Raw genomic sequence first — 27,244 nt, forward strand, 5'->3', positions numbered from 1 at the left:
GTCCTAAAAACTTTGTGTGGTCTACTTGTTTAAGTCTGTCATTGTCTAGAAAAATGTCACAGTTTAAATTTGATCTGGATTGCTTTGTAGAAAAAGAAATATAATTAGATTTATCTGAATTTAATAAAAGATTATTTTTGTCAAAAAAATCCTTAATCCTAGTTAGACCAATATATGATGAAATTTCAATATTCTCAAGCTTCTGATCAGAAAACAAAACATTTGAATCATCAGCATACAGACACACGCCACCATCCAACCCCTCCATCACCCCTGGCAAACCTCCTATATAACATAAAAACAATAGAGGACCCAGGATATACCCCTGGGGCACACCATGCCGTAGTGTCTGCAGCTGTGATCTATGAGCCCTCACATAATGATTTTTACTGTGAAAAATGGTTTCTTCTATTTCTACATATTGTTTTCTATTTGTTAAATAGGAATCAAACCACATTTGCTCCTTTCCATATATACCGAAGCTGTTTAATTTCCTTATTAACTTTACATGACTGACACTATCAAATGCTCTGGTAAGATCTAAAAATATCCCAATTACTTTTTCTCTTTTATCAACTGAGTCAATAATGGACTGGATAAATTCTATACCGGCCGTTATTGTTGATTTTCCACGACGAAAGCCATGTTGTTGTTTGTCCAACAGTTCATTAGACTCTAGGTGTTTTAAAAGCTGATCATAAACCACTGTTTCGAATATTTTAGAAAAAATTGGGAGCAATGACACTGGCCTATAGCATGCTGGATCAGTCACATTACCTTTTTTAAAGAGAGGAATCACTTTGGCAACTTTTAAAATATCAGGAAATATTCCTGAAATTAAAGAAGAATTGATTACATGGACAAGAGGTTTTATAATAAAGTTAACAGATTTTTTCACAATATCAATTGGTATATCATCGTGCCCCACAGAAAACTTAGTTTTAAATGACAAAACAATTGTTTTTAACTGATACTCAGACACCGGTTGAAATCTGAAACATGGCCGAGCACAGGTCAGATGCTCACTATTGGTATAAATAGAGTTGAGCTGAGGTATGTTAGGTAATACTAGCAAGTCAACGGCTGTCACAAAAAAATCATTAAAAGTGTTTCCTACAGTAACAGGATTAGATATTAATTTTCCATTTGCAATAATACTTTTATTATGATTTATATTGGATTGTTTATTTACCTCATATTTAATTATTTTCCAAGTTGTTTTTGGTTTGTTGTCAGAGTATAGAATTTTATCATCAAAGTATTTTTGTTTATTTCTATTCATGCACTCTTTCAGTACATTTTTCTTTCCTTTTATGACTAACTTCAAATTTGTGTTTTTGGAAATTCTAAATTGTTTCTCAAGTTCAACTAATTCATTTTTTAAAATTTGTATATCATCTGTAATCCATTTTTGTCCTAAGAAATGTTTAACAGTTTGACTAATTTTAGGAAAATGTATTTCGAAAATATAACTAAAAATACTATGAAATAGTTGATATTTTATATCTACCGGTGATTGATAAACTTCTATCCATGTCTCCTTTGCTATATCTCGCAAAAATGTTTCAGTGTTATTCAAAGTAAATCTTCTGCATAGTTTTTTTATATTCATTTTACTCGAATCAACACAATTTAATTCTAAAAATTCTAGAAGTTGACCATCATGATCGGATATCTGAGTTATGATACCTGATATATTTAATTTTGTACAATCTATATTCGTAATAAAGTTATCTATGGCTGTCTGAGAATCAGCTGTAACTCTAGTTGGGAAGTCCACCAAATATGTCATATTATACACTTTTAATATATTACTAAATTTAGTGTAAATTATATCTTTTTTTAATACATTTATGTTTATATCTCCAGCCAAAATCACATTTTTGAATTTATGACATAGTACATTACACAATATATCTAAATTATTTAAAAATTTGTCTACTAGACAGTGTTGGGGTGATCTATATAAAACTGCCAATACAAAAGAAAATTTATCTATAGTTATTTCAGACAGGCAGCACTCAAATTCTTTTTCTCCTAAGAGAGCTTCAACTGCTGGTAATTTAATACATCTGAAATGTATATGCTCTTTAGCCAATATTAGCACTCCACCTCCAGATGAATGAGATCTCACAAAAGACGAGCAAATGTTGTACTGAGGAATGTGTAACCCAACCAATTCTGCTGCTGTCAATTTATGTTCAGTTAGTGCCAAGATATCTGGTTGTATTTCCTCTAAATTTATATTTAACATATTTAAGTGGGATGACAAATGTTGAACATTTTGATGAAAAATAGAAAACTTGGATGATGATTGACAGCTCCTTGCCTTAGTATGCCTATTATCTTGAGAAAAATCATATAAACTTTCAGTTGATGAGGGCAGGTGCTGTTTGTTGTCATGAAAATTGGTAATGTTATTTGTATTTGTTATATTGTTATTTTTGTAAAACTGAACCTTTGATATTATTTTACTCTGCTCTATTTTACTGGGCTCTTCTGCAATTGATTTGCTAAAAAAGGTGACAGTGGTGACATTAATGAAGGTTGTGTTGACAAGTGACTACATGTGTTTTTATTGCTCATGGAGTTGTTGTTCTGGATATTAGAGATTCTATGTGTGATTGAATTGTCTTGTGTGTTTGTGTTACTCTGAGCACAGCAATGGTATTTGTTCACATTTTGTCTTATCAACTTAGCTAGTAAAGCTTTACCTCTTCTATTAAAATGAAAGCCATGATTTGTATAGTAGTTAGGCTGAATGGTTGATAAATCTATAAAACCTCTGATATTAGATGTTGACATACATTTATGTAGTTTTGCATTTACACAGTGAATAGCAAAGTTTTCTTTAGGGCTATCAAAACGGAATGGAATGCTTAGAATATGTACATTTGTTTTAGATGCTACATGCTACATTTACTATTTTATCTAACTTAAAACTATTTACAAGTAATTCATGATCCTTGACTCGATCACAGTCATTACTTCCACAGAGAAATATTGCATGGTCTTCAGCTGTAAAATTAGACGTCATCTCCACCAAATTTTGAGCAACATAGTTAAAATTTGCTCCTGGATTTGTGACAACTTCCACAGTGAAACTCTCCCCCAGTTCTTCTTCCAGAAGTGGTGACATATGCTTCCCATGACTATCTGCCACAAACAGCAATCTGGGCTTCTTGGTTTTTGTTGACCTCGAGTTTGTTGGCTGGTTATATTTTTCCAGTATTCCTGTCATTGTTGCCTGTGATCCTTTTATCTCAGAAGTACTCTCCTCTACTTCCGACTCGCTTAATGCTTGAAATTTATTTTTACACACTATAGGTTGTTCTGGCTTTAGTAATGGCAAACTTCTTCGGACATCTTTATTTTTAGTTTGTACTTTTACAATAGTGGAGTAAAGCTCACTTGCATTATTTACGTTAATACTTTCTTTTTGTTTTCTATCATTTTGTAATTTAATTATAAATTCTTCTCTTTCTATAAGTAGGGTTTCTAAGCTGGTTATCTGTTTGCGGAGATTCTTTTCTGCACATCTTGATACCTCCAACTGCTTACCCATGTCAGTCACTATCAAATTTACACTTTCTAGTTCATTCCTTAGCTCCTGATTCAGCTGCAATAAATCCTCATTGATGTTGTCCGTGTCATCTAGTGCTGCCTCTTCGATTTCCTGCTCATTATAACTCTTTTCGTTTTTATTTTCCTTATGTGAAATAGTCTGCTGATCCGATACTGAGCATCTATTACACTTCCACCCAATATCTCTCTTTAATTCCTTACACTGCTTAACAGATAAATCAGTACAAGTTCTATGAAACCAATTTTCACAAGTAGTGCATTCTACACTGTATCCTCGGGTTCCCAGTTTTTTATTGCATTGTTCACAACTGTATATGCTGCTTTTTCTGTATTTTCCCATGTTTTAAAATAAAAAAGTAAGCAAGTATTTGTTAATTATTTAATCACATTTATTGACTGGGAAGTTTATTTATAAGTTATTTTATGGTTTCTAATAACTTCTTTTCCAAAATGTTATTAATAAATTAAATGTAGCTACTTAAATATGTCCTGTACTCTATTAAATTAATTTTGGATAGTTTAATAAATTTAAATGAATAAGCAAAAAGAAATGCCAGGTGAACGATTTGAACCACTGATCTAATATTGAACTTTGACAGATGTCCACCTTACACACTGAGCTATCAGTACTTATTGATAAGAGAACAAGAGTCACTCAGTATCAACTCAAACCTGCTCACTCACAATCAGATACGGTAATAACCTGTTGTGACAGCATTACTGCACAGTAAAAGTGAAAGTGAAAATAAAAATTATTTTATTGTTACAAATGCCAGTTCAGTTTGAAGATATTTTATACTTGTAAGTATTGAAGTAAATGTTTAATAAAATCACTGTATTAAATACAATTAAATAAAAATTATTCTATTTTAGGTTAGTTAGTAAGTTACCAATATTTGTATGATTAAAACAATTTAAAAATGTCAACTTTATGGATTAAAATATTTACTCTTTAAAACTCTTTCACTTTTGAAAATATGATATAAAACTATTGTTTAAACTTCAAATAGCACTGATATTAAAATGAGCTGTAAAACAACACTGTGACACTTTCAAAACACATGCAAAACACTAAACTACTAACTACTACTACTAACTACTACTAACAACTAAACTGGGATGATCATAGACAGGATTGTATCAGGTATTTCTGCCCTCCAAGTCCTCGCACAGTATTGTCCAAATCTGACCAGAAATAGATTGAAACTGAAATCTGAATTTTATTTTAAATTATCAAATTTTGATTCAGTGCTTAATTAAAATTTTATTACGTTCTGGTTGAACATTTTGATAGGTATGTGTATAAAAGTAACACATTAAAAACTATTTTCCTCTGTTTAACAGGTCAGAAGTATGCAATGTTGGAAATAAAATGTGTGTTGTCACTCGTGCTAAGGAAGTTCCGTCTTCTCCCCTCAGAGATCCCAATCACATCGTGGTTCAACATCGTCCTAAAATCCAAAACCGGTATTAACATGCAATTTGAACCCCGTACAGAACTTTGAGAGATCTGGCAAACGAATGCTCACCTTGATTCTGCTCCAGTTTTGTTTTTTGCAGAAAGTTTTATTGACAATGCTTTATCAATACAAATTATCAATACTTTTTTCATTTATGTTAGTTAAATTATAGATACTTTTGTCTTATGAAAAAATCAAACTTTATGCAGCCAGTATCCACAATACTTTCCAACTCTACCATGAGTACTTAACGAATTTATTAATTTTTCATATAATAATTAATTATTCTAGTACTTAGTTTTTAATTTTATGTTATATTTGGCAATATTAAAGTAAATGATAATTATGTAATCTCTTTAAATCATTTTTAATATTAATAGTACGATTAGATGAGCTGTATTTACATTGTGTAATATTCTAAGAATAATTACTTTTTAGCATTATTTTTGTAATTCATGTTCAGTGACTTGTGTGTTACAATACAATGCAATTTTGGTACTTTATACATGTTTTTGCTTTATAACCTGATTTTTAATTATATTTTCTCAGTTCTATCCCTTAGTACTCCACTCAGAAAATCTGGTATCTCTAGAAGGATATCCAGCTTACACCATCGTAAAATATGCTTGGATTAATTTAAGGGTTGAGAGATGCACATACATTTCCCCAACATGCTGGAAAAGCAAAGAATATTGTAAATTCATTATTTATATTACCTCAAGAAATTTGTATTAATACCTCAGTGTTTTATAATCTTTGCTTATTCAAGTAATAGGATATTATTTGATCCTTTTAGCTATAACTACGAACTAAGTATATTTTAGTATGGTCAGATTATCATTCTCAAAACTGAAAGAAACAATCTTGTCTACACTTTTATTACACAATTCTTTGTACAATAAAATGGACTAATATTTAAATAAATAAATGATATAAATATAATGAAATATTTTTCTTATTCTATTTCAGATTTGAATTTATAATTAGCTATTTTTTTATTAACCAATAAAAATTTAGTATATAAAATATTTCATGATAAATGTGACTAAAAGTATTATTTATGAGATGATAAATAAAGTTTTAGGTAGGTGACGAATTTGTTCTTTTATGCATAATTTAATTTATTTTTTCCATAGTTTTACTAGTTTTTTTCAAATTCTAATTACCGGCACTATTATTCCATGCAAATCACATGAATATTTATCATTTAGGTAACAAGTTGTAACAGATTTTACATCAAATAGTTTTGGTATTCAACCAAATGTTGATTAACGTTTTTCAGTACAATCAAAATACCGTTAAGAATCCCAATTGTAGGTTTAAATGGATTAGGTTGGTTCAAAGCACTGTCCATAATGATCATAATAATAATTTAAAATCTTGTATTAATAACAAGGATAAACATGGTTTAAATATCAAACGTTTACATAGTAATTAATAATGTCCTACAAAAACATTCAGAGCTTATACATAAGAATACAAATTAGAGTTAGAATTTCAACCACATATATTGTGGTTTTTTGGACATCATTTCAACATCCCTAATTCTACCTCAAATAAAGATATTTTTAATTTCATTTAGTTGTGGTTATTTAGAGTTAACGTTCCCTATCTATAGTTGATCTTTATGATGGACGATAATTCTATGTAAAGAAATTATAGTGGTTACATAATTAATATAATGATATAAAACGAAATATTACATCCTCACATAGACTATATCAGGTATGTGCGTGAGGAAGAGTCAAATGGTCAGAAATTCATGATAAGTCATGCTTTAAAACCATCTATTTATAAAACAACAAATAATCAGATTTCTGTTTAACTAATTTAAAACTATATTATTTGTAAATGTTATTCAGTAGCTAATAAATAAGTCTCTGAAGACTAGAATTAATCAATAAGATGTACATTAAGATTTACATGTTAATATGTAAACACACATCTACAAACACATATAACATATGTAGACATACATAAAAATATAATATCCCTGCAACTAAACAAAAACTTGTAATTTTCAAAAGATTGATGATAATATAATTTAATATTGCAATTTTTGTGCTTTATTTTGACTATTTATGTAAGCTACATTAATAAAATAGTAATAAAGAACTATAGACACTAAGTAGCCTCTAGTTTGTGAAGATATCATCATCTATTGCATGTAAACTGAAGCATCCTGCCCGATATCAAGCAATCATCTGTCTATCTCATGTTGATTCCGGTGGTCAATCTTAAATCTGTGGGAAGATTTGAGTAAATTTATCTATATTTTTAGCTACTTCCAAAACTATTATAATAAATCTTTCAAAGGTTAAATTTTTTCATTTTAAGTTGAAAACAAAACCAAAACAACTCTCTGACAATTCCATGACTATATTTTTGGATGATAATGAACTAAAGAAAGTTAATGATGCTAAATTTCTGTGTGTTAAAGTGTATTATCTTCTGAACTGGATGGAACACATAAAAATGACATCTCTTCCAAATTATCAGTTCACTTTTCATGACTAAAAAATGTAAACTTTATAAAATAAAAAAGACTTCTATGAAATTGTTATTATCCTATGCACACATTACAACTATAAATGCTTTTTTGTTAAACATACTTCATACTGTTCCATCAATATCTATATGAGCACCTAGTATCAAAACCCTCCAAATCTAATTTTCAAAAAACTAAGTTGTGTATAATTTTAATATCTTATTTAAAGCTAGATAGACAGTGTTTAAAACGTCTTTCAAACAGTAAAAGTAAAAGTTTCTAAGTAAAATATAAGTTTTAAACTATGCTGAATCCTGAAGTTGCTATAAAAATCCATCAAATCAGAATTTTGTACAGTAATTTTTCTTAATAACTCAAAAGATTACTGTCTACTTACTTTTATGTTTTGTCTACTATAATCAATAGGGAAACATTCTAAAAACATTTGTACAAGAATTATATTTTATGGACAAGGCTATGTTTGTGACAGTTTTTCTGATTTGTCATTAAGTTAGGAGATTTGGCAGGTTTTGATATTAAGCACATCAAATCCAAAACCATTCTTTATAATCTTGACAGTAGACTGTTATAATCAAATATTATGCAACATAATTATAGTACTCGGCATAGAAACATATTTTCTTAATCACACTAATTATGAAACTGAACCATGTTATATAGGTAGGACACTATTTGAAAAGCTCCTTCAGTTCCTGTAAGATTTAGCCCATACAATCAGTTTTTAAATTTAACAAATGTTATAAAACTAAACAAATAAATAACTGGTAAATCAATGTTTGTGTCTAGGACTCGTTACTATTCTAAAGTGTAGTTCGTGCTGTCAAATTGGCTCAAGGATAGAGTAATGGCCTAGTTTAATAAATGAAGGGTGCAGGAGAAAAACCAACTTAGTCCAAAAAAATCGATTTACAGATTATGATGCCATTCGATAGTCTGTGGTCCATATTTTAACATGCCAAAAGCTGCAGGAGAATAACTAACTGAGTTACAAGATACAGCCATTTAAAATGTTGTACCGCAGGGGAAAAACTAACTCAGTCCATCTGGTTCAGGGGAAAAAGCAACTGAGTCCACAGTCAGCTGACCTTAGCGCATGCGCAAACAATCCATACTCTGTGGTTCAGCTGTAGCAGACTAAACAACACACTCCTTATTGTCTCTGTTGTGTTAGTTTGTACTGTTGAAGTGAAGTTTTAGGTTATTAGTGTTTATTATGGTGTGCGTATTTGAATTAGCGTTGGTGAATATTGTGTTTAGTGCCCAATCACTTGAAAATGATTGACGGTGAGCTGCAAAGTGAAAGTGATGATGAAGCCACTAGGGTAAGTGAAGTAAAAACTACGAAAAAACGAAAAATAACTGGGAGAGTTAGGGATGTCGCCAAAAAGCTACGGGCTTGCTCATATGAAAACGGGTGAAGATTGCCGTTGTAAACGATACGAATGTTTTCAACAAGTTACACCAGAAGAGAGAAATTCCTTAATTAAACAATTCAATGACATAGGGCGTGAAGGAGGTACCAATGCTCAAACAGCTACTTGGGTGGACTAATTGCGTTGCATCCTGTTTCTCGGAGGAGACCTCGGCTAGACGAAAACCAAGCTAGAATGAACGAAGGTTCTTTTTCATACAAAGTTAGAGTTGTGAGAGGATGAGTCTGCCGTTGAGATCCCTGTTTGTTTTAAGGCCTTTCAGTCTCTTTTTGGTGTTAAACCTTTTAGGCTACACAGAAATCAAGCAGTCAATAATGACCCACTGGTAAATCTCCCGTAGATAACAGAGGAAAACATTTTAATCGACCTCGTAAAGTCCCAGAGGCTACACGCGAAGCTATGATGACTTTTTTTGTTCTTTAAAAGGTAGACGGGCTCATTACAGCCTTCATGACAGTACCAAAGTGTACTTACCTGAAAATTTAAATGTCAAGGAGCTTCTGTCAATGTTTTTAAATAAGAACCCAGGCATGGAAATTTCCTACGAGACATTTCGACACACCTTTGTCACTGAGTTCAATATCGGGTTTGGATACCCAAGAACTGACACATGTTGTTTTTGTGACGAAAATAATGCAAAGGTTTCAGGAATTGAAAGAAAGATTGCTGCAGTGTCAGTTGAAGAAAAAGAATCCCTACTTGAAGAAAAGAAAAAACTGGAGGAAGAGCAAAAACTGCATATTACTAAGGCAGATTGGTTTTTACAAGTTGAAACGTTAAAGCCAAAAAATCAGCAAAACTACGCAATGAAGTGGAGGCTATTGCGATTGATTTCGGGAAGAATCTACCGACCCCCAACATCTCCACTAGTGAAGTTTATTTTAGACGACAGTTGACATTTTTACATCTTCAATGTACACATCTTGTCCACTGGGGAATCCATCATGTACACCTATGACGAGACTGTTTGGTAAGAAGGGATCTGATGATGTTGCCTCTTTTTTGTACGATTTTGTCCAAAATTACCTGTCAATGGAAGTGAAAACCCTCTACATCTTTGCTGATTCATGCGGAGGTCAAAATAAGAACCACACTGTAATGAAGATGTTGCACTACCTCACAACTGAAGAGAAACGGTTTGACAAAGTTATAGTGACTTTCCCAGTAAGAGGACACTCTTATATGGAAAATGACAAAAATATGGATTAATCCCTAAAACAGCAAAAGCTGAAAACACCTGACGGTTGGAGATCTGTGTTGGAGAACGCTCGAGTAAAACCATCAACCCTTCACAGTGGTTTCTTGCCAACAGAAAATGTTCAAAAAATGGGGAGAGTTTTTGGCATCCAAAGACTACAAAAATAAGTTTCTCTTTGCCGTCAGAACCGGTAAAACAACTTAGATTTTTCCAAGATAAATGTCTCAGCTTAGAATATCGGAACGGATACAATGGGGCCTTTTTCACATCATCCATAAAGAAGAATGATAGAGAGAAAGAAAGAGAAGAAAAACAAAGAAAAAAGAAGAACTTGCCTAGGCCTGAGCATATGGCTGAGCCTGAACAATCCTACAATGCACCCTTAGCACTGTCAAAGGAAAAGTGCAACGACCTAAAAGTCCTTCTAAAGTTTTGCGAAGAAGAAGGTTCAAAGGAATATTACATGAACTTTTTGTGGGAAATGAAACAGCGATTGAGGTTCCAGCCGTTGATGTAGCCGCTCATGAGACTGCAGAAGCTAACTTTTAAAGGTACGTTTTGAAATCTATATCTTATTCAACTGTTTTACTATTTTTTTTCCAATAACTTTTCCGTTAGCATGATTAATGAAATAATTATGTTCCTAAAACATTTCTAACACAAAATTATTTGTGAAAAATAACAAACCTAAGATACTTTGTCTTTGCAAATATTGAATTATTCACAATTTTTCTTTTTGTTAGTATTTACAGTTGTGAGGATTAAAACTATATCCTATTAGTTGGATATTATTTGGTTTTTTTCATTGTGTTTTAGGAAGAAACCTCAAGTGAAATGTAACCTAAAGTGGAGGTAACCAAAAGTGTGTGGAGCTAACTAAAAGAAAGACGTTGGACCATATCCAATGAAAATGACAGACTTTCACAGTTTTCAAATATTTACATAATATATCTAAGTTTTGTTTTTTGTCCTTTTTTCAATCAAATGTGATAATAAACCAGAAGTTAAAAAATATTGACTAGTTTGTTTCATTATTTACAGGGGAAAACCCAATTGAGTCCATCGTGTGCAGGGGAAAAACCAACTAAGTCCATGGCGTTGTTACCGGACAATTTTTTTAAAATAAACTAATTGTTGCAATGAGCTAATTTTTTTATATTTTATAAAAAAACAGTTATACTAAACCTAGATCCAGTTTTTAAGGTCAAAAAGTTATGTTCTTTTTTTACAGACCGTTTGAAACTTTGTTTTTGCTCTCCTGAAAAATTTTAGTTTTTGTGACTAAGTTGGTTTTTCCCTCCTGCACCCTTCAAATTTATAACGTGTTGTAGGACTTTTAGTAACATTTTGCAAATTTGTACGATGTCTGTATTAGGATGTAAGATTGTGACATTCTGACAACTTTCATAGTCTGAAATGTATAAAGGAAACTAAGTAAATAACAAATACCAAATCATTTTAGTTTGTTATGACATTTTTAGGGTGACGCTTCCTCCACTATCCTTGAAACTCTTGTAACCCAGAGAACAATAATAACAATATTACAGATATTCATTGTTGTTGTTATTACTCTCAAAATTCCCAGTGCTATGTATTAGGCAATTATTTATAAAAACATTGTTTCTTCACATAACAAATTAAAAAAATACAAATCACTAAGTGACATTTAGCACAATTATAAAACTAGGTATAGAAATAACTTCATTGATACCTCAACAATTCTAAAACTTGGAGCTGTATTTGAATAACTTATTTCATATGGCCCAAACATGAAACAGAAGTAAAAGATATGGAAAGTATTATAAATTTACAATAGGAAAGGGATAGCTTGCAGCTGAATTACCAGCAGCTGCAGTGACATTATTACGATCACTATATATCTGGTAGTTGTATTAAATTTTTTTGTTTTAGTAAATATCCTAATTAGATTTTCATTAGAAATTTTAGTTAATTTTCTATTTCTCATCTTAGAGTCTTATTTGTCTCAATATCAGGATCTGGCATGCCATTTCCATAAAAAGTGCTAAAATTATATCAAATTGTTTGGCTTAATATATGTAAACATCCAATAAAACTGACATTACAACAAATTTTTATAATAAGTCACCTAAAAAGAACTACATTTTTAGTCTAAAAATAAAACATTTGTATTAAATATCTATAACTTTTTATTACATTTAAATTATGTATAATTGTCATTTATGGTATTAAAATGATACAAAATTTATCAACCTTGTCAGAGTAAAAATTATCCTTAATAAAACTTTGTAATTTTGATTTTGTATAAAAAAGTCTTAAATGATAACATAGAACCTGTAATACTCATACATCAATATCAATACCAGTATATTTAAAAAAAAAAGAAATTTTATTCAAAAAAGTGCAAGGTGGTATCAATAATGTTAATACACACTACAATACAAGGAGAATACCACACAATCTGTTGTGTAATAAGTTTCACTGAAATTGTAAGGAGAATTTCAAGTATATAGTTTATGTTCTGTGGACCGACAGACAGACATCGTACAGAATATATATTTTTACATCCCCCCAAATTATGTCAGCCTACTGAGTGACAACCAAATGAACCAAATACCATGCTTGAACAATGGACATGCACCATCATAAAACTGACGCTTGTCTAGGTAGAAATGAAATTTCATGCTAAATTTAAAATTTACAGATGTTATCTTTCTCAAGATGTTATGCCACACTATACATTGACATTTTTGTTATTTGAGTTAAGTTTAATAACAGTGCTATAATAATAAAAGTTCTGGTGAGGTAAGCAGAATGCTACATTGCAAGAGTGTGCTCAAATCATATCCTGTCACTGACTTTTAACATTGACTTTCCACTCTATTACTTTTATGTTTACTGTACAAATAAGCTACATGTTTTAATATGTCACATGTTCAAATCTCATATGATTGTGTTTAGTTTGCTCTACAAATGTATTTATTTTACTACTTTCCTGTTGCCATTGTGGTTACCCATAAGATCCAATGTAACAATATTAGTTCAATAAAACACATGCACCAGCATCAAACTAAGTGTTGCCTATATAGAAGTAAAGATTCATGCCAAATGTCAAGTATCTACGGCAGTTCATTTACGATATATTGTATGGACAAACAAACAGATAAACAGTCAGACAGAAGTAACATTTTTCCAGCCTCTCCAGCAATTTAGGCTTTAATAACGCTCAGGCAATAAAACATCATTTGTAACATGTGGTTTAATATATAAAAACTAAAATACAATACTAATACACATTTAATTGCTTACTAATTGGATCAATATTTGAACATACTCATCAAGAGAATAAAATGCTTTATTAATCATATTTTTTTTTAAAACAATATTTGTTGTTTTATATGATTAAAATACCTTATAATACTGAAGCTAGGTTTTATCTTGTACAGTTTGAACTTCTATAAATTAAAAGAAATATCATATCTATTCCACCTAGTCAAGTGTTACAAGTCAATCACTGGAAGGACTGGACAAATTTCAATTATATCTTTCTGTATGTCTGTCTGTCTGCACAATATCTTGAGAACAAATTGACCTAAATATTTGGAATTTGTATCAGTCTTCATTTCTGTAAAGGTGACATCGAGATCATATCCTTCATCTCTTCTTGTTCTTGTTCAACATATTCATTTTAAATGTTTGATTTTTTAGTTTACTTAAAAATTTCAATCTACACTGTGGGGAAGTTTGTGTAAGTAAGCAAATCCATTAGGGTTTTTTCGTATTATAAAAAAATAGAATCCATAAAATTAATTAGATTTAGATTTTTTGTAATTTTTTGAGATGTATGGAAGAAATACTTGGATAAATTTAGGTACCAATTTATAAGGAATTAATTCTCTAATAAGGTGAGAAATCAAATAACACTTGGAAGATTTTCAAAAGAAAGATTTTCATGCCCAATAATTGTATTTCAACTAGATTTAGTTTTCAAGATCAGTTTTAAATTTACAGAGAAAGACTTTTCACAATAGAAGCTTCAACCTATTTAATAGTATTTTGGTGTAATAATATTTATCCATTTTTATACGAATATTAAATATTGAAATTTGTAATCTTTAAAATGGAACATTCTTGAATAGGCACAAACAAAAAGTTTGAGACCACTTGCTATTAGAAAAATTATTTTAGTTAATTGAGAAAAAATATTATTTTGTTGTAAAGTATTACACAGTGCCATAATAATACAAGTATAATTTATTGTTTATTATTATTATTCAAATACAATACTGTTTTGGAAGACTTTTTGACTGTTTTAATTTTTTAAACTTAACATAAAGTTTATGTATTTTGTATTTAAATTATCTCCTCTTCTTTACTTCTCATAATTTAAGACAGAGTAAGTTTGCTTCTTAGAATTCACAGTTAAACAAAAAATGTATTGAATTAGAGAGTGTTGACTGAATTGTAATTTGCAAATTTACTCATAGACAGTTTTACATGAACACTTGGGAGGAAATATTCTAATCTTCTGATTTTGAAGAGACCGCAATTAATCATTTAATTAAATTCTGGTTGAATAACTGGAATACCTAATTTGGAAAAATCTTACAACAGACTCAATACATTTTAATCTGTAAATAATCCTTACAGCCCGTTTCTGGAGTGTCACAAATTTCTGCAAACTATTATTAGGAGTACTACCATACAAATATATATATATATATATATATATATATATATATATATATATACAGGGTGATTCAAAACTAAACGGCAATCTCTCGGGAGCTTATTCTATAGCTAAAAACAAGTAAAAAAGTTCATATAACCATATGCCCGGAAACGCTTCGTTAGCGAGTTACGCCTAGCGAAAGATTTCGCCCGGATTTCAGAACCCTTGGTGAAGTCAGGCCGTATAAAAATGGTAAAGGTAGTTACAAAGATACAAATACGATTGTTTTTTATGTTTTTATATCTGACAAATGTATTAAAATTCGTCCCAGAGCTGTAAATGCAATACTTTCAGAGATATCTTACGTAAAACACAAGAATTGGTGCAAAGAAATAACACATTTTTGTGTTTAACGTAAGATTACTTCCATAAATGTTAAATAAAGGTCATTTTTTTCTTAAACAGATTTGTAGAACATTTAATTCTGAAAATATTTATGTGAATTACTTAGGAAAAAAATTAATAATAGGTATTGAAATTTAGCTTTATTTAAAAATAAAACAGACGCACAAAAATGCATATTCTTATCTGCATAAAATATTAACTAATGTTTAGGTTGTGAGTAACAGCTGATCATTTATTCAACACTTTTTATCGTCATATTTTCTTTGCAAAGGTTGGCAATATCAGCTGATCAACAATTAAGTTCATGAAGTAATATTTGAATAACCTTTATGGAGGTTTTTGTATTGTGGCGTGTGAAGATTGTATTTTGTGAGATCCTGTGATTATTTGGAAATATTTTATACAAGTGTATAAAATATTTTATTAAATATTTATTTTTAAAATATTTTATTAAATATTTTTATAAAAGTGTATGTAATTATCTTAGTAAATAATGGCAGATAATGTAAATGGTATGTATTCGTTTGAAGAGTATACGGACATGATACTGATTTACGGCAAAGTTAACAAGAATGGTTTAGCTGCAGTTCAGGAATATCGTGATACTTTTCCACATCGAAGAACACCTGATCGCAAAACATTTGAAGCTGTGGAGAGATGACTTAGAGAAACTGGTAGCTTTAAACCGAAGCGAATAGATACTGGTCGTCAACGTAGCGCAAGGAACTATAATAATGAACAAGCAATAATAAATGCTGTAGAATTATCACCAACCACAAGCACCAGACGATTATCACGTCAGTTAAATATTTGCCAGTCAAGCGTATGGCGGACACTTCATGAAGCACAGTTGTACCCATTCCATATAACACGTGTTCAAGACTTATTACCGCAAGATCTTAATAAACGGAAGATGTTCTGCCGCTGGTTAAGAAGAAATTGTTTACGACATCAGTATTTTCTTCGGCGTATTCTCGTTACTGATGAATCCTGTTTTACTAGAAATGGAATTGTAAATTTTCGTAATACCCATACTTGGGCGTACGACAACCCACATGAAACTGCGACGAGGCATTTTCAACATACATTTTCAGTCAATGTATGGCTTGGTGTTCTGGGTGATAATTTGATTGGTCCATTTTTTCCTCCCTAATCGACTTAATGGAGTAGCGTACTTAAATTTTTTAAGAACAAACCTGCCTACCCTCTTGGAAGATATTCCTGTTCAAAACAGAATAAATGCATGGTTTATGCACGACGGAGCACCTCCACATTTTTTCTAATGATGTGAAAAACTATTTAAATGATACATACGGTAGACAATGGATTGGTCGAAATGGACCAGTAAAATGGCCACCACGTTCTCCTGACCTCACGCCAGCAGACTTTTTCTTATGGGGTTGGATGAAGTCAATTGTTTATTCAAAACGGATTAACACCATAGAGGAGTTACGTAATCGCATTACAGAGGCGGCAGAAACTATCAAGAATGCTCCAAACGTTATGAAACGCGCTAGAAAAGAGTGGATTCGTCGTGCGAAAACGTGCATTGCTAACAACGGAGGACACTTTGAGCAACTATTATAGGTGATTATTACAGTTTTATAAAGGTAAATACATGTTATGTTAATCTTCAGTCTAGAATAAATGATCAGCTGTTACTCACAACCTAAACATTAGTTAATATTTTTATGCAGATAAGAATATGCATTTTTGTGCGTCTGTTTTATTTTTAAATAAAGCTAAATTTCAATACCTATTATTAATTTTTTTCCTAAGTAATTCACATGAATCTTTTCAGAATTAAATGTTTCTACAAATCTGTTTAAGAAAAAAATGACCTTTATTTAACATTTATGGAAGTAATCTTATGTTAAACACAAAAATGTGTTATTTCTTTGCACCAATTCTTGTGTTTTACGTAAGATATCTCTGAAAGTATTGCATTTACAGCTCTGGGACGAATTTTAATACATTTGTCAGATATAAAAACATAAAAAACAATCGTATTTGTATCTTTGTAACTACCTTTACCATTTTTATACGGCCTGACTTCACCAAGGGTTCTGAAATCCGGGCGAAATCTTTCGCTAGGCGTAACTCGCTAACGAAGCGTTTCCGGGCATATGGTTATATGAACTTTTTTACTTGTTTTTAGCTATAGAATAAGCTCTCGAGAGATTGCCGTTTAGTTTTGAATCACCCTGTATATATACAAGGTGTTTGAAAAGTATGGGTACGGCTTAATATTTTACAAACCATAGCAGATAACATCTATAAACTTTGCACAGTGTCATATGGCTATGTAAACTATTTTTCCTTATTATTACCATGACATTCCAACCATGGGGGGACGGCCCACAGAGGAAAACTTGGAAATCTTAAATGAAAGCATGGGTCGAGTGATACCTCATTTGAAAGAGCTCACTTAGTAGAGTTGAATGCCGCAAACCGCATCTCAAAAGGTTTATCCAATCAGAAATGGCGGGTTGTTTTAGTTAAACATTGTGAAGTACATTATGCGCTGCCATTTCTGACTGGATCATCGTATTCTGATGCAGTAGGCGGCGTTTCACTCTACTAACCGATGTTTTTTCACTGACTTTTTTTAATTAGCAAATTATGTCATTAATGGAGTTGGAAGCAACAGTTTCTTTCTTTTCTTTGATAAACGTTATGAAAATTTAAAGATGATAATACCTTACCAATATTATATGAGTTTGGATGGATATGTGTATTTGTCCTTAACCCTCGAGCTGGCAGTTGAAATGTCCTCAAGTGGCAGGCCATTTTGAGGCGTTTTGCAGTAGTATCGGTTTTTAATTTTTTTTAAATATAATTTGATTATAAACCTATATGTATTATATATCATTGTTTTCACAAGAAAATTTACTTTTTATTTATGGAAATGAAAACCCCAAAATATAAGAAATTTATCACTTTTTTACTAAGTTTGTTTTCAAAAAATAAAAAAAGGTATGTAAAAGTGGTGGGGGTGCACCTATAAAAGACATATTGTGTGAAAAAAAATATTTCCAAAATACCCAAAATGTTTAAAATTTTTTATAGTTTTAGAAAATGTATAGTTTACTACATTTTTTTTTATTAAAACAATTATGAAATACTCTAAACTGAAAAAAGTACAAAACGGCTAAATTCGTTGCCATGGATACGACTGTGTTATAAAATTCATCAAAATCTTAATTATTACTCGAAAAATTCATAAAATACTCGTACATTAAAAGTAAGCCTATAAAAATAAATAAAGAAGCTTTATATCATGATCATCGCATATGAAAATGATCCTAAAGCTAACTAAAACTATCACAACACTGCACATAGCCTAGAATACAAAAGCTCCCTAATATATTTTTTTCACATATATTTCTTCATAACATATAAACTGATAAAACACAATCTACGAGAATTTGTACGCATAAATAAACACACTTATTACATAAAAACACTTATTTCATGTAATAAACTTATGTTTTAGATAGACAAGAATAACGCGACCGGGTAACAATTCAACAACAATGGCCGACTGTTTACAAACAACTCTCGTTTTCAATATGTCATACTTAAATCATGGCATACAAAACAAAACAAAATACATCGATCAAATCAGCAACTATTTCTGATTCCAGTGCTATATGAATCATTGCAGTTTAGTTTGTGTATTGATTATAGCAGATGTCAAACGGGCACGTGTCAAATCGACTGATTTTCAGGCGACTGCCACTACAGAAACATTAATATCGACTGATAATCAGGCGACTGCCAGTTGTAGAGTTAAATCACGCAAAATTATTGACTCAATAGTTTCTTCAGAAGTATTCATTTCTAGCTGGTATATACCTTCCAGTGTAACCTACACTGCGTACATCAAAAAACCAATGTTTCATTTACATCTGGGCAACCCTTGGATGTCCAGAAGCATCACATAAAAAACTTCAAATGGAAAGATATTGGTGTGAAAGAGTTGATCAATAGGTCTAGTTTACTGTGGAGGATGACTGTTGGAAAATAAAGCCAACACGCAATCACCAATCAATGTGTTGAGGGGGGGGGGGTTCCTTAGTGTTAAAGGTTTATGCAAACTTAAACATGGGAGAACACCACCCCCTTCCCACTTTGGCTAGATGAGGCTGGAACAGAGCTAGCCTTCCCTTCTTCCAAAGTGGCAGACTAAAATATAGTGCCCACTCCTCATGCTAGATGTAGTATAGGATTTTGGCAGGAGGTGTAACCTGCCTCCAACCTTACCCATAAAAGGTACAAAAAATTTAACTTAAGAGTGTTTATGGACTTTTATATGGCACTGAGCTACAAGTATTTAAATATCCCAATTAAATTCATGCTTTAATTTGGTAGTTGCAGCAATATTAGTTTACATTTAAAGAATTTAAAATACTGTAAAACTTCTTATTTCAATCCATTCTGTAAATTATTGTTGTTCACAGAGCATATCCAATTAATCAATTTGATTTTTTCAATGATAGTTGTAAATGCAGATTTTAGAGAAAGTATCCAAATTGATGAGAATACCCTCCTAATGATCATGACATCTCAGAAGTGCGTGGTATTCCGTTTCAGATTCCTATGAAATCCCTTTGTATATAGTACTAGTTTTAATTCTGTTGTCAACTTTATCTAATGAATTGATTGATGCAACAGAGTATCGAGGAGCCTGACAACAAAATGAAAGAGATAGCACATAGACAGACAGAGTACCCTCCTTTCAACCACAAAATGTGTAGGGCAAGAAAGTAGCCAGAAAAAACTGTTGGAGGTCCAGACAACTGATATTTTTCTGTAGTGGACAGAGAGTAAGGCCCCATTTTGTTCCTTAAAAATGTCTTGGCCTGTTTTTTTGTTGAGAATAATCTTTCAGCAGTGTATGTAAGTAATACTGAATTATTTAAATAATAATAATCATTTACTAAAAAAGTAATTTAAAATTTGGGGGGGAGTCCAGACCCCTTGGACCTCCTCCCTGGCTACATTCTTGATGTAGGGTTCTTCTTTGGACCAAGAGGAACGTATGTACTAAGTTACAAGTCTCTAGGACCTTTCTATCAAGAGTTATTGCATATACAGATGAACAATTATACAGAGAACTTCAATTTAAGAAGGACCAGTTGGATCCAAGCAGTAGTAAAATTAACTCAAAGAAATGTTTAAAAGTCATACATTTGTACGCCCGTAGTCTTCATCACATCGTTATGGGAGATGTCTCATTTTAAAGATATAATCAATATGTATTCATCACATTTTAGGTTTTTGTAATGTATACTATATGAATATTTAAACAGTATAGCGTGAACAATTTTAAAATCTTTTCCGAATAAGCAATAATAATATTGGAAAAAGTAGAAAGCATTTGGATATGTATTATCTATAAAGTGAGAAATCTCCCATGATTCTATGGCTACAAATAAAGCCGTAAAAGTGCATGAAGTTTAACATTGGTCTCATGAGGGTACAAATCAAAATGGCTGTCAGTAAAGTAAGGCTGGCTGTTAATAATAAATAATTAGTCTTTATGCATTTTAAGCAAATTCATTATTATCTGGCATATTGACGTGTTAAAATTTATTTTTTTCTTTACTAATTATTCAAATTTGTGCTAGAACTGGACATTTAAATAAAAATATTTCAGTTTGTAAATTTTTAATTTAAAAAAATGAAAGCAAACTCTATCTGCACATCAATAACTGTGTTCTTACATGATAAAATAGAGATGTTTTTTTTTTTATATTCCCTTATAACAATTATGTGTAACAGAAAAGTTTATCATTTTATAACTTTATTTAATTACAATACCAGTAAACAGAAAACCATCAGTGAATGAACTTCATATTCCAACTATGATTAATGAATTTAAAGAACCAGTGAAAATGTTTTTTGATGAGAGAAAGTAGGTCTATCATGAAACAGTTATCTATTTCGACCTTGAGGATGTTCAACCCTACCTGTCTTCTAATGAAGCAACAGGTTTTGTGTTTGGTGGTCAGTTGTCATCTGTAGCAGCAGTAAAGGATCTCTTTCAGTCTGAGTAGTCATCTGAGGTTAGCAGTCAGTGTATCATCTAGAACAAACAAGTTTGAACATCTAGGCTGCACCACACTAGGTATAAATTGTGTCAATTAAAATGTTTATATAATAATCATGAGCTAATATTTAATCAATTGTAACAATAATTAATTTGAGGATGAACTATTTATGTATAAATGTATTTTAACTGATTTACAACACACATTACAGAAGTTTCCAAACCCATTTCTTATAAACTTTGTTAAAATATTCTTAAGATAATTAATTGTATTAATACTATAAATGTTATAGTTTCTAAAACTTGCAGTCATTTATTTCATTCTGAAGTAATAATTTGGTTAGTTATTAATTCATGAATAATAATAAATTGTTAGAAAAAGTTTACTGACTATTAAATTTAGGAAATTAGGAAAAATATTTGATAACCATTTATGAGTGTGTTACTACTCTTTAATGTATGTCTTTTTCTGTGATTATAAAAGATATGCCAATATGTTTTAAAATTTAAATTTCTTTGCATTAGACCATTAATAACTAAACTAACATTTTCAGTGCATAAGGAATTTGTTAATTTCAGTTAAGGCTTTTTAAGGCTTAGACTCTAAAATATAATGCTAAATAATCAAATAATTAGCTTTCATTACTAAAAATTCAAAATAATAGCTGTAATTCTTTTATCGTTGCTCTGAGTCTTATAACATTCTTATTGTGTAAAACAAGGCATATACATACTGGTTAATTTACTACACAATTTATATCAATATAATAATATCATATAGCCACTCTTAGAACAATTAACAATGTCACTCAGAAAAATTTAAATTGTGAACATTTAAAACTAGTGTTTTATTATATAATATGAAAAATATTTCGTACCAACAACAAATATTTTAGAAACCGTACCTTTCCTTTACTGAATGAAACACGTAATGTGCAAACGTTATCCTCTGTATGGTTTAAACAATCTTTCAACTATAGTCAAAATTGTGAATAAAAAAAAAAAAAAAACATATTCAGATATAAAAAAAGTATTTAATCTTGAAATAACATTCACTATCTAGATATTCCTCATAGTTTACATCAGACTTTGGAACTGTAAGGGTTAGTAATGATTTGAAACATTATAATTAATTAACGTAAAATTATAGTTTGTCACAATATTTTGTTGACAATTTGAACATTTTTGCAACTGTAAAGTGCATGAAATATTAACGGAGCAATCAATGATACAAGTTATTTATTTATTTGATGGAAAACATTTTTACAAACAATTTAAAACATGATAAATAATAACACTATAATTAGCAACAAACTTCAACATGTTCTAACAATAAGATATTTAAAGTCAACATATATAACAATCTGAAACAACGTCAGTATATAGCCAACCAAACCAAAAAAGTAAAACAAAAAATACTATAATAGATATGTATATTATAAAAACACAACATGTAAAACAAATAATAGAATTACAGGAAGAAAATATATGACAAAAATAACAACTAAGAAAAATAAATGATAAGGTAGTATGCTGTAACTACTAACTATATTATAGATAACACTAATAAACATATTACTAAGATAACATATCATAGAATATATAATTAATAGATTACCATAATAAATAGATCTTAATCAGCAAGATGAGCAGTAATAAATGGAGACAACGATAACAAACAAAACTGAGGAAAAAACTTAAGATCACGCTCTTCATGGTAGTTAACAGATATTTCCTTAACGCTGGAACAGCATTGTAGAAGAATATATGGGTAGGAAGGGTTGATTCAATTTGCATGTCAGTTTAACTCCAGTTCACCTTTCTATTATTGCAGTGTCTGGAATCTCGAGTCATGTTCGTGTGAAGAGATCCAAAGAAAGTCAGCAATGAAATAGCTCAAAACGAAATTGTAGATCGTTTTGGTTATTAGAGACACCTATAAATAAGCGAAGTGGCAATCTCATTGTCTCATCACCTATTGCACTCAATTTTGCACCTGACGAGACAATGAGAACTTTCTTTGGATCTCTTCAGACGAACATGATTCCAGATTCCAGGAGTAAAGTCTAAGACAGCGTCAGTTACCAGACACTACAATAAAAGAAAGATGAACTGGAGCTAAACTCAACATTTAGTGTGGAAGATGGAAGTAAGTTGGCTTTTCACTGCATGAAAATCACTCGACTGTTCATCTCATAACCTGTTACGTGGTGGTGCCTAGCAAAGAGTTCAGTATTCCTAGTTACTGATAGCGTGCGGAAGTCTACCATTTCAAGAACCTCAAGACAGCGAATCATTCCATTAACAATCTTGTACAAACAGATAATGTTATGGATGTCTCTTCGTATCTTTAAGGTTGGAAGGTTGAGCTGCAGAGCAATGTCATTAACCAACACATCAAGAAAGGGGTGGTTCAAACGCGGGCCCCACTATTTGAAGGAACCTTGTCTGGATCCTCTCAATAAGCTCAGTGAAGTAAGTAACTTTGATGGGGGAACCACACCACAGAGGAAAATTCTAAAAGAGGTCAAACATACACATTGTACAGAGCTTTCAAAGCAGGATGCTGTGGAAGAAGACATGATGTACGGAAAATGTTACTGTACCCAGATGCCTGTTTGCCTTTGCTTTTGCAAGAGTAATATGAGGCTCCCAGCTGAGATTCGAGGGATAGTACTCTTAATACACCCAGGTCCGCAAAATAATTGTGTGTGTATATAGTTCTGTGTTGTAGGGCTGAAGTCTAATAAATCCCTTATGCTTACGCATGGAGTTCCCTGCCAGACTACATCAAACACTCGAAAGCCAATTACAATTCAAATAACGTTCACATCCTCTTCATAACAAGTATGTCTGTAGCCCCTGAGATCTATGGCGTGACATTGGGCACCTTAAATTTAACTTCATTGTGTATGAATGGGATAAGTCATTTAGCGAATCAGCTTCAAAAATTCATATGAAAACAAAACTACATGTTCATTAACAAATTGAAATTTTTACTTACATAATTAAGTTATTTTAAAAAGCAATTGGATGTTTTCTTTTTAATTTTCTTCCTGTGTGTTTGTACAGGAATATAAAAAATGTAATTGTTCTTCTAGATTTGGTGACCAACTCCCAAGATGATAGTGGAGTTGTTATTACTTGCCCTGTTACTTCTGGTTCTCCGCTTGTTTGTGTTTAAATCTAAAGCACAGAGAATGTATGATAAATTCCCAGGGCCCAGATCCTATCCTATAATTGGCTCTCTACTGGAATTTGACTATCCAAACGTTGGTAAGTGTGTAATAATATAAAATTGTTTTATCAGTACTATTTTTTACACCTGAACATTTGGATATCAGATTTGTTTAACAATTGAATATTTCACTATAAAGTAAAACAGATTTGTAATGAGTCTGATAGACTCATTTCTAATACACAAGTAGAAATTATTTTAATGTACTTGCACAAAATGTGTGAATATCATATTAGTTTCTTTATGTATATTTTATGGAACCTATTTTATTTTTGAGGTAATTTAAATATTTTTTTTAAGTTTTGTTGTTTTTATGTTTTATATGTATGTTGAAAAACAAATTTTATATGCCCACCATTATGAAATCAAGAAATATGTCAACTTTTAACATTAAGAAAATGCCTAATAACGCAAATTTATTGTAAGGTCAAGTTATAAAGTTATGTAGACATGCACAATTTTAACAACATAACTGTAATTTTTTTAATGAGTTGTTAATATTAGTAACTTCATTATTATTAATAAAAATAAAGAACGGTTATCTTTCATTTATAGACAGAAAAAAAACTTATATCCTTATATTTAACAGTTTGTCTTCAGGTTGTATTACTATTTGTATTTGTATTATTATTTGTACAGGTTATAAGATGTCCCAACATTTTGGTTAAATTCCTACTATTCCTCGAAGAATAGTAAAATTTTTTACTATTTTTCCTTTCTTCAAAACTGGTATCTTAATGGTCTGAGACTAAAATTTTCTTTAAAATTAAAAATAATATTCCTACCAAAATCTGATTGCTCCTCCTTAAGCATTTAAAATAAGATTACATACAGTAAACAGTTAATGACAAAATAATAGAAGAGTTATTTTTTTTGTAGGGAGGAAATCATTCTAGAATCAAAAATATTGGTAACGAATATTTACATCTATCTACCAATTATTGTAAAAATTTGATGCTTAAGTATACAAACTGATATTTTTACAGGCACCGTCTTTTCACTTGGAAGGTCTCAAAATGACGTCTCCATTGAAAAAATTAACATTTTTTGGATGATTACACCATTTTCTTCAGTGCTATATTTATTGATACTGAAAGTTAAAAATAATTTTTATAATATTCTGTGTATTATTCTATGTAGCATTATTTTAGGGTTAATTGTTAAGACAGGGCCTTATCGCCTTAAATTCATCTTCTTGTACAATATGTTTACAAATAAGTCATTTGACATTTATGAGACCTTTTATCATTTAAAAGTAGGATTTTCCGTTCTACTAACACTGAAACTATTACAGATTTATTAAATTCCAGAAGTGACAGAGACCTTTAAACAACTCTCCTACAAGTATGGACCTGTCTATATGATAAGAATGGGACTGGATCCAGTTATATGCGTCCAGGAGTCCACAAGATTTTTGAGGTGAATATTCTCAAACACAGTTTGAAGTAAAAGTTTGTTTAAAATGATGGTTTTAGGTTTGGTAGATTTGCTTATTTATTATATGCAACAAGCTTGCATTAGAAAATTTTAATTCCTATAACCTTATTCATAGGTCACTTATATTTTGCGAGTTTTTCAAAATCCTTTACAAAATACAAAATTATGTTGTTAATTTCTCTCCAATTCTGTAATGTTCTTTGAATCTTTTCATTCAAAATAGAAAAAATATTATAGATCACATGATTGTGTTGGGTTTTTAACACCTTCAGTTGTTTCCTTCTTTATTCAACATGTAATTCTATTTTGTATCACCACCCTTCTATTTCTTTATTTAAAATGCAAAATAATAATTACCTTAATGGAAATATTTACAGGCAATTCTTGGCAGCACTACTATCATTGATAAGGCTCCATCAATCTATTGGATTCTATATTCATGGCTGAACCGAGGTCTTCTTACCAGTGAAGGTTATATCACTCATTTCACCATTACAACAATCATAGCGTTATCTTCTAGGCCTTTAATAAAACTAAATACTATCTGTAAATTATTGACTTGATCGCCAGATGTATAAACATTCAATTTGTACTGCACTTTGCAATACAAACTCAGATCAATATTTTACAGGCATGATTATAACATTTCACTTTTTGTAGCACCACTTAGATTTTTCCAATCTTAATGTATATATTATCAATTTCTAAGTTAATTAATTCAGCCATTCACTTGTGACGCATTAAATACAACAAAATATTAAAAACCTAATGAACATAACAATTTAAAAAATAATATATGTACCTAATTTGTATTATTTACAAATAATTTGTACAAATTTATGCCCAGTTATTAAATACTCAAATTTAATTAAATTCCAAAATTTGAGTTAAAATTGGATCAGTAAACTTTCTTAGTGTTTGGATTAACCTACTTCATTTTGGGCTGATAGAAAAATTTATCTAATGAAACACTCAAGTTAAAATAATATTTAGATGTTTAATAAATTTTGAGTGTTTGACAATTCAAATTATAATATTTCATTCGCTTTAGTCAAAATTAATACTTATTCTATGCAAAAGTTTTTTTGAGGTTAATGAATAAGAAAATAATTTACAATAGATTAAAACACAAAGTACCAATTGTAATTAATTGTTTGTAATGAATTATGTATTGTATTTATTGTTATTATTACAGTATAACCAATTGTTAATTGAACGTCCCTGAAGTGGAACAACAGTAATACTTCCAAAAAAATGAAAAAAAAGTTAATGA

General features: G+C 30.6%; 1 protein-coding gene and 1 long non-coding RNA gene across 3 annotated transcripts in view; both read left to right on the plus strand.

The window, feature by feature from the left end:
- The window catches only part of LOC124372497 (cytochrome P450 4C1-like), a 41,668-nt gene extending 36,120 nt beyond the window's left edge, over window positions 1–5,548 (plus strand). For both annotated transcript variants that reach the window (XM_046830897.1, XM_046830898.1), the window contains exon 12: window positions 4,930–5,548. In XM_046830897.1, coding sequence (XP_046686853.1) covers window positions 4,930–5,090 — 161 coding nt within the window. In that variant the 3' untranslated portion in view covers window positions 5,091–5,548. The remainder of the gene's footprint in view (window positions 1–4,929) is intronic.
- A 15,686-nt stretch (window positions 5,549–21,234) lies between these two features.
- LOC124372496 lies at window positions 21,235–25,933 on the plus strand. Its single transcript, XR_006923337.1, has 3 exons — window positions 21,235–21,374; window positions 24,398–24,572; window positions 25,845–25,933. It is a non-coding gene; the product is annotated as an uncharacterized LOC124372496 (long non-coding RNA).
- The last annotated feature ends 1,311 nt before the right edge of the window (window positions 25,934–27,244 follow it).

The sequence above is a fragment of the Homalodisca vitripennis genome, unplaced genomic scaffold (genome assembly GCF_021130785.1).
Source record: "Homalodisca vitripennis isolate AUS2020 unplaced genomic scaffold, UT_GWSS_2.1 ScUCBcl_3373;HRSCAF=8875, whole genome shotgun sequence".
NCBI lineage: Eukaryota > Metazoa > Arthropoda > Insecta > Hemiptera > Cicadellidae > Homalodisca > Homalodisca vitripennis.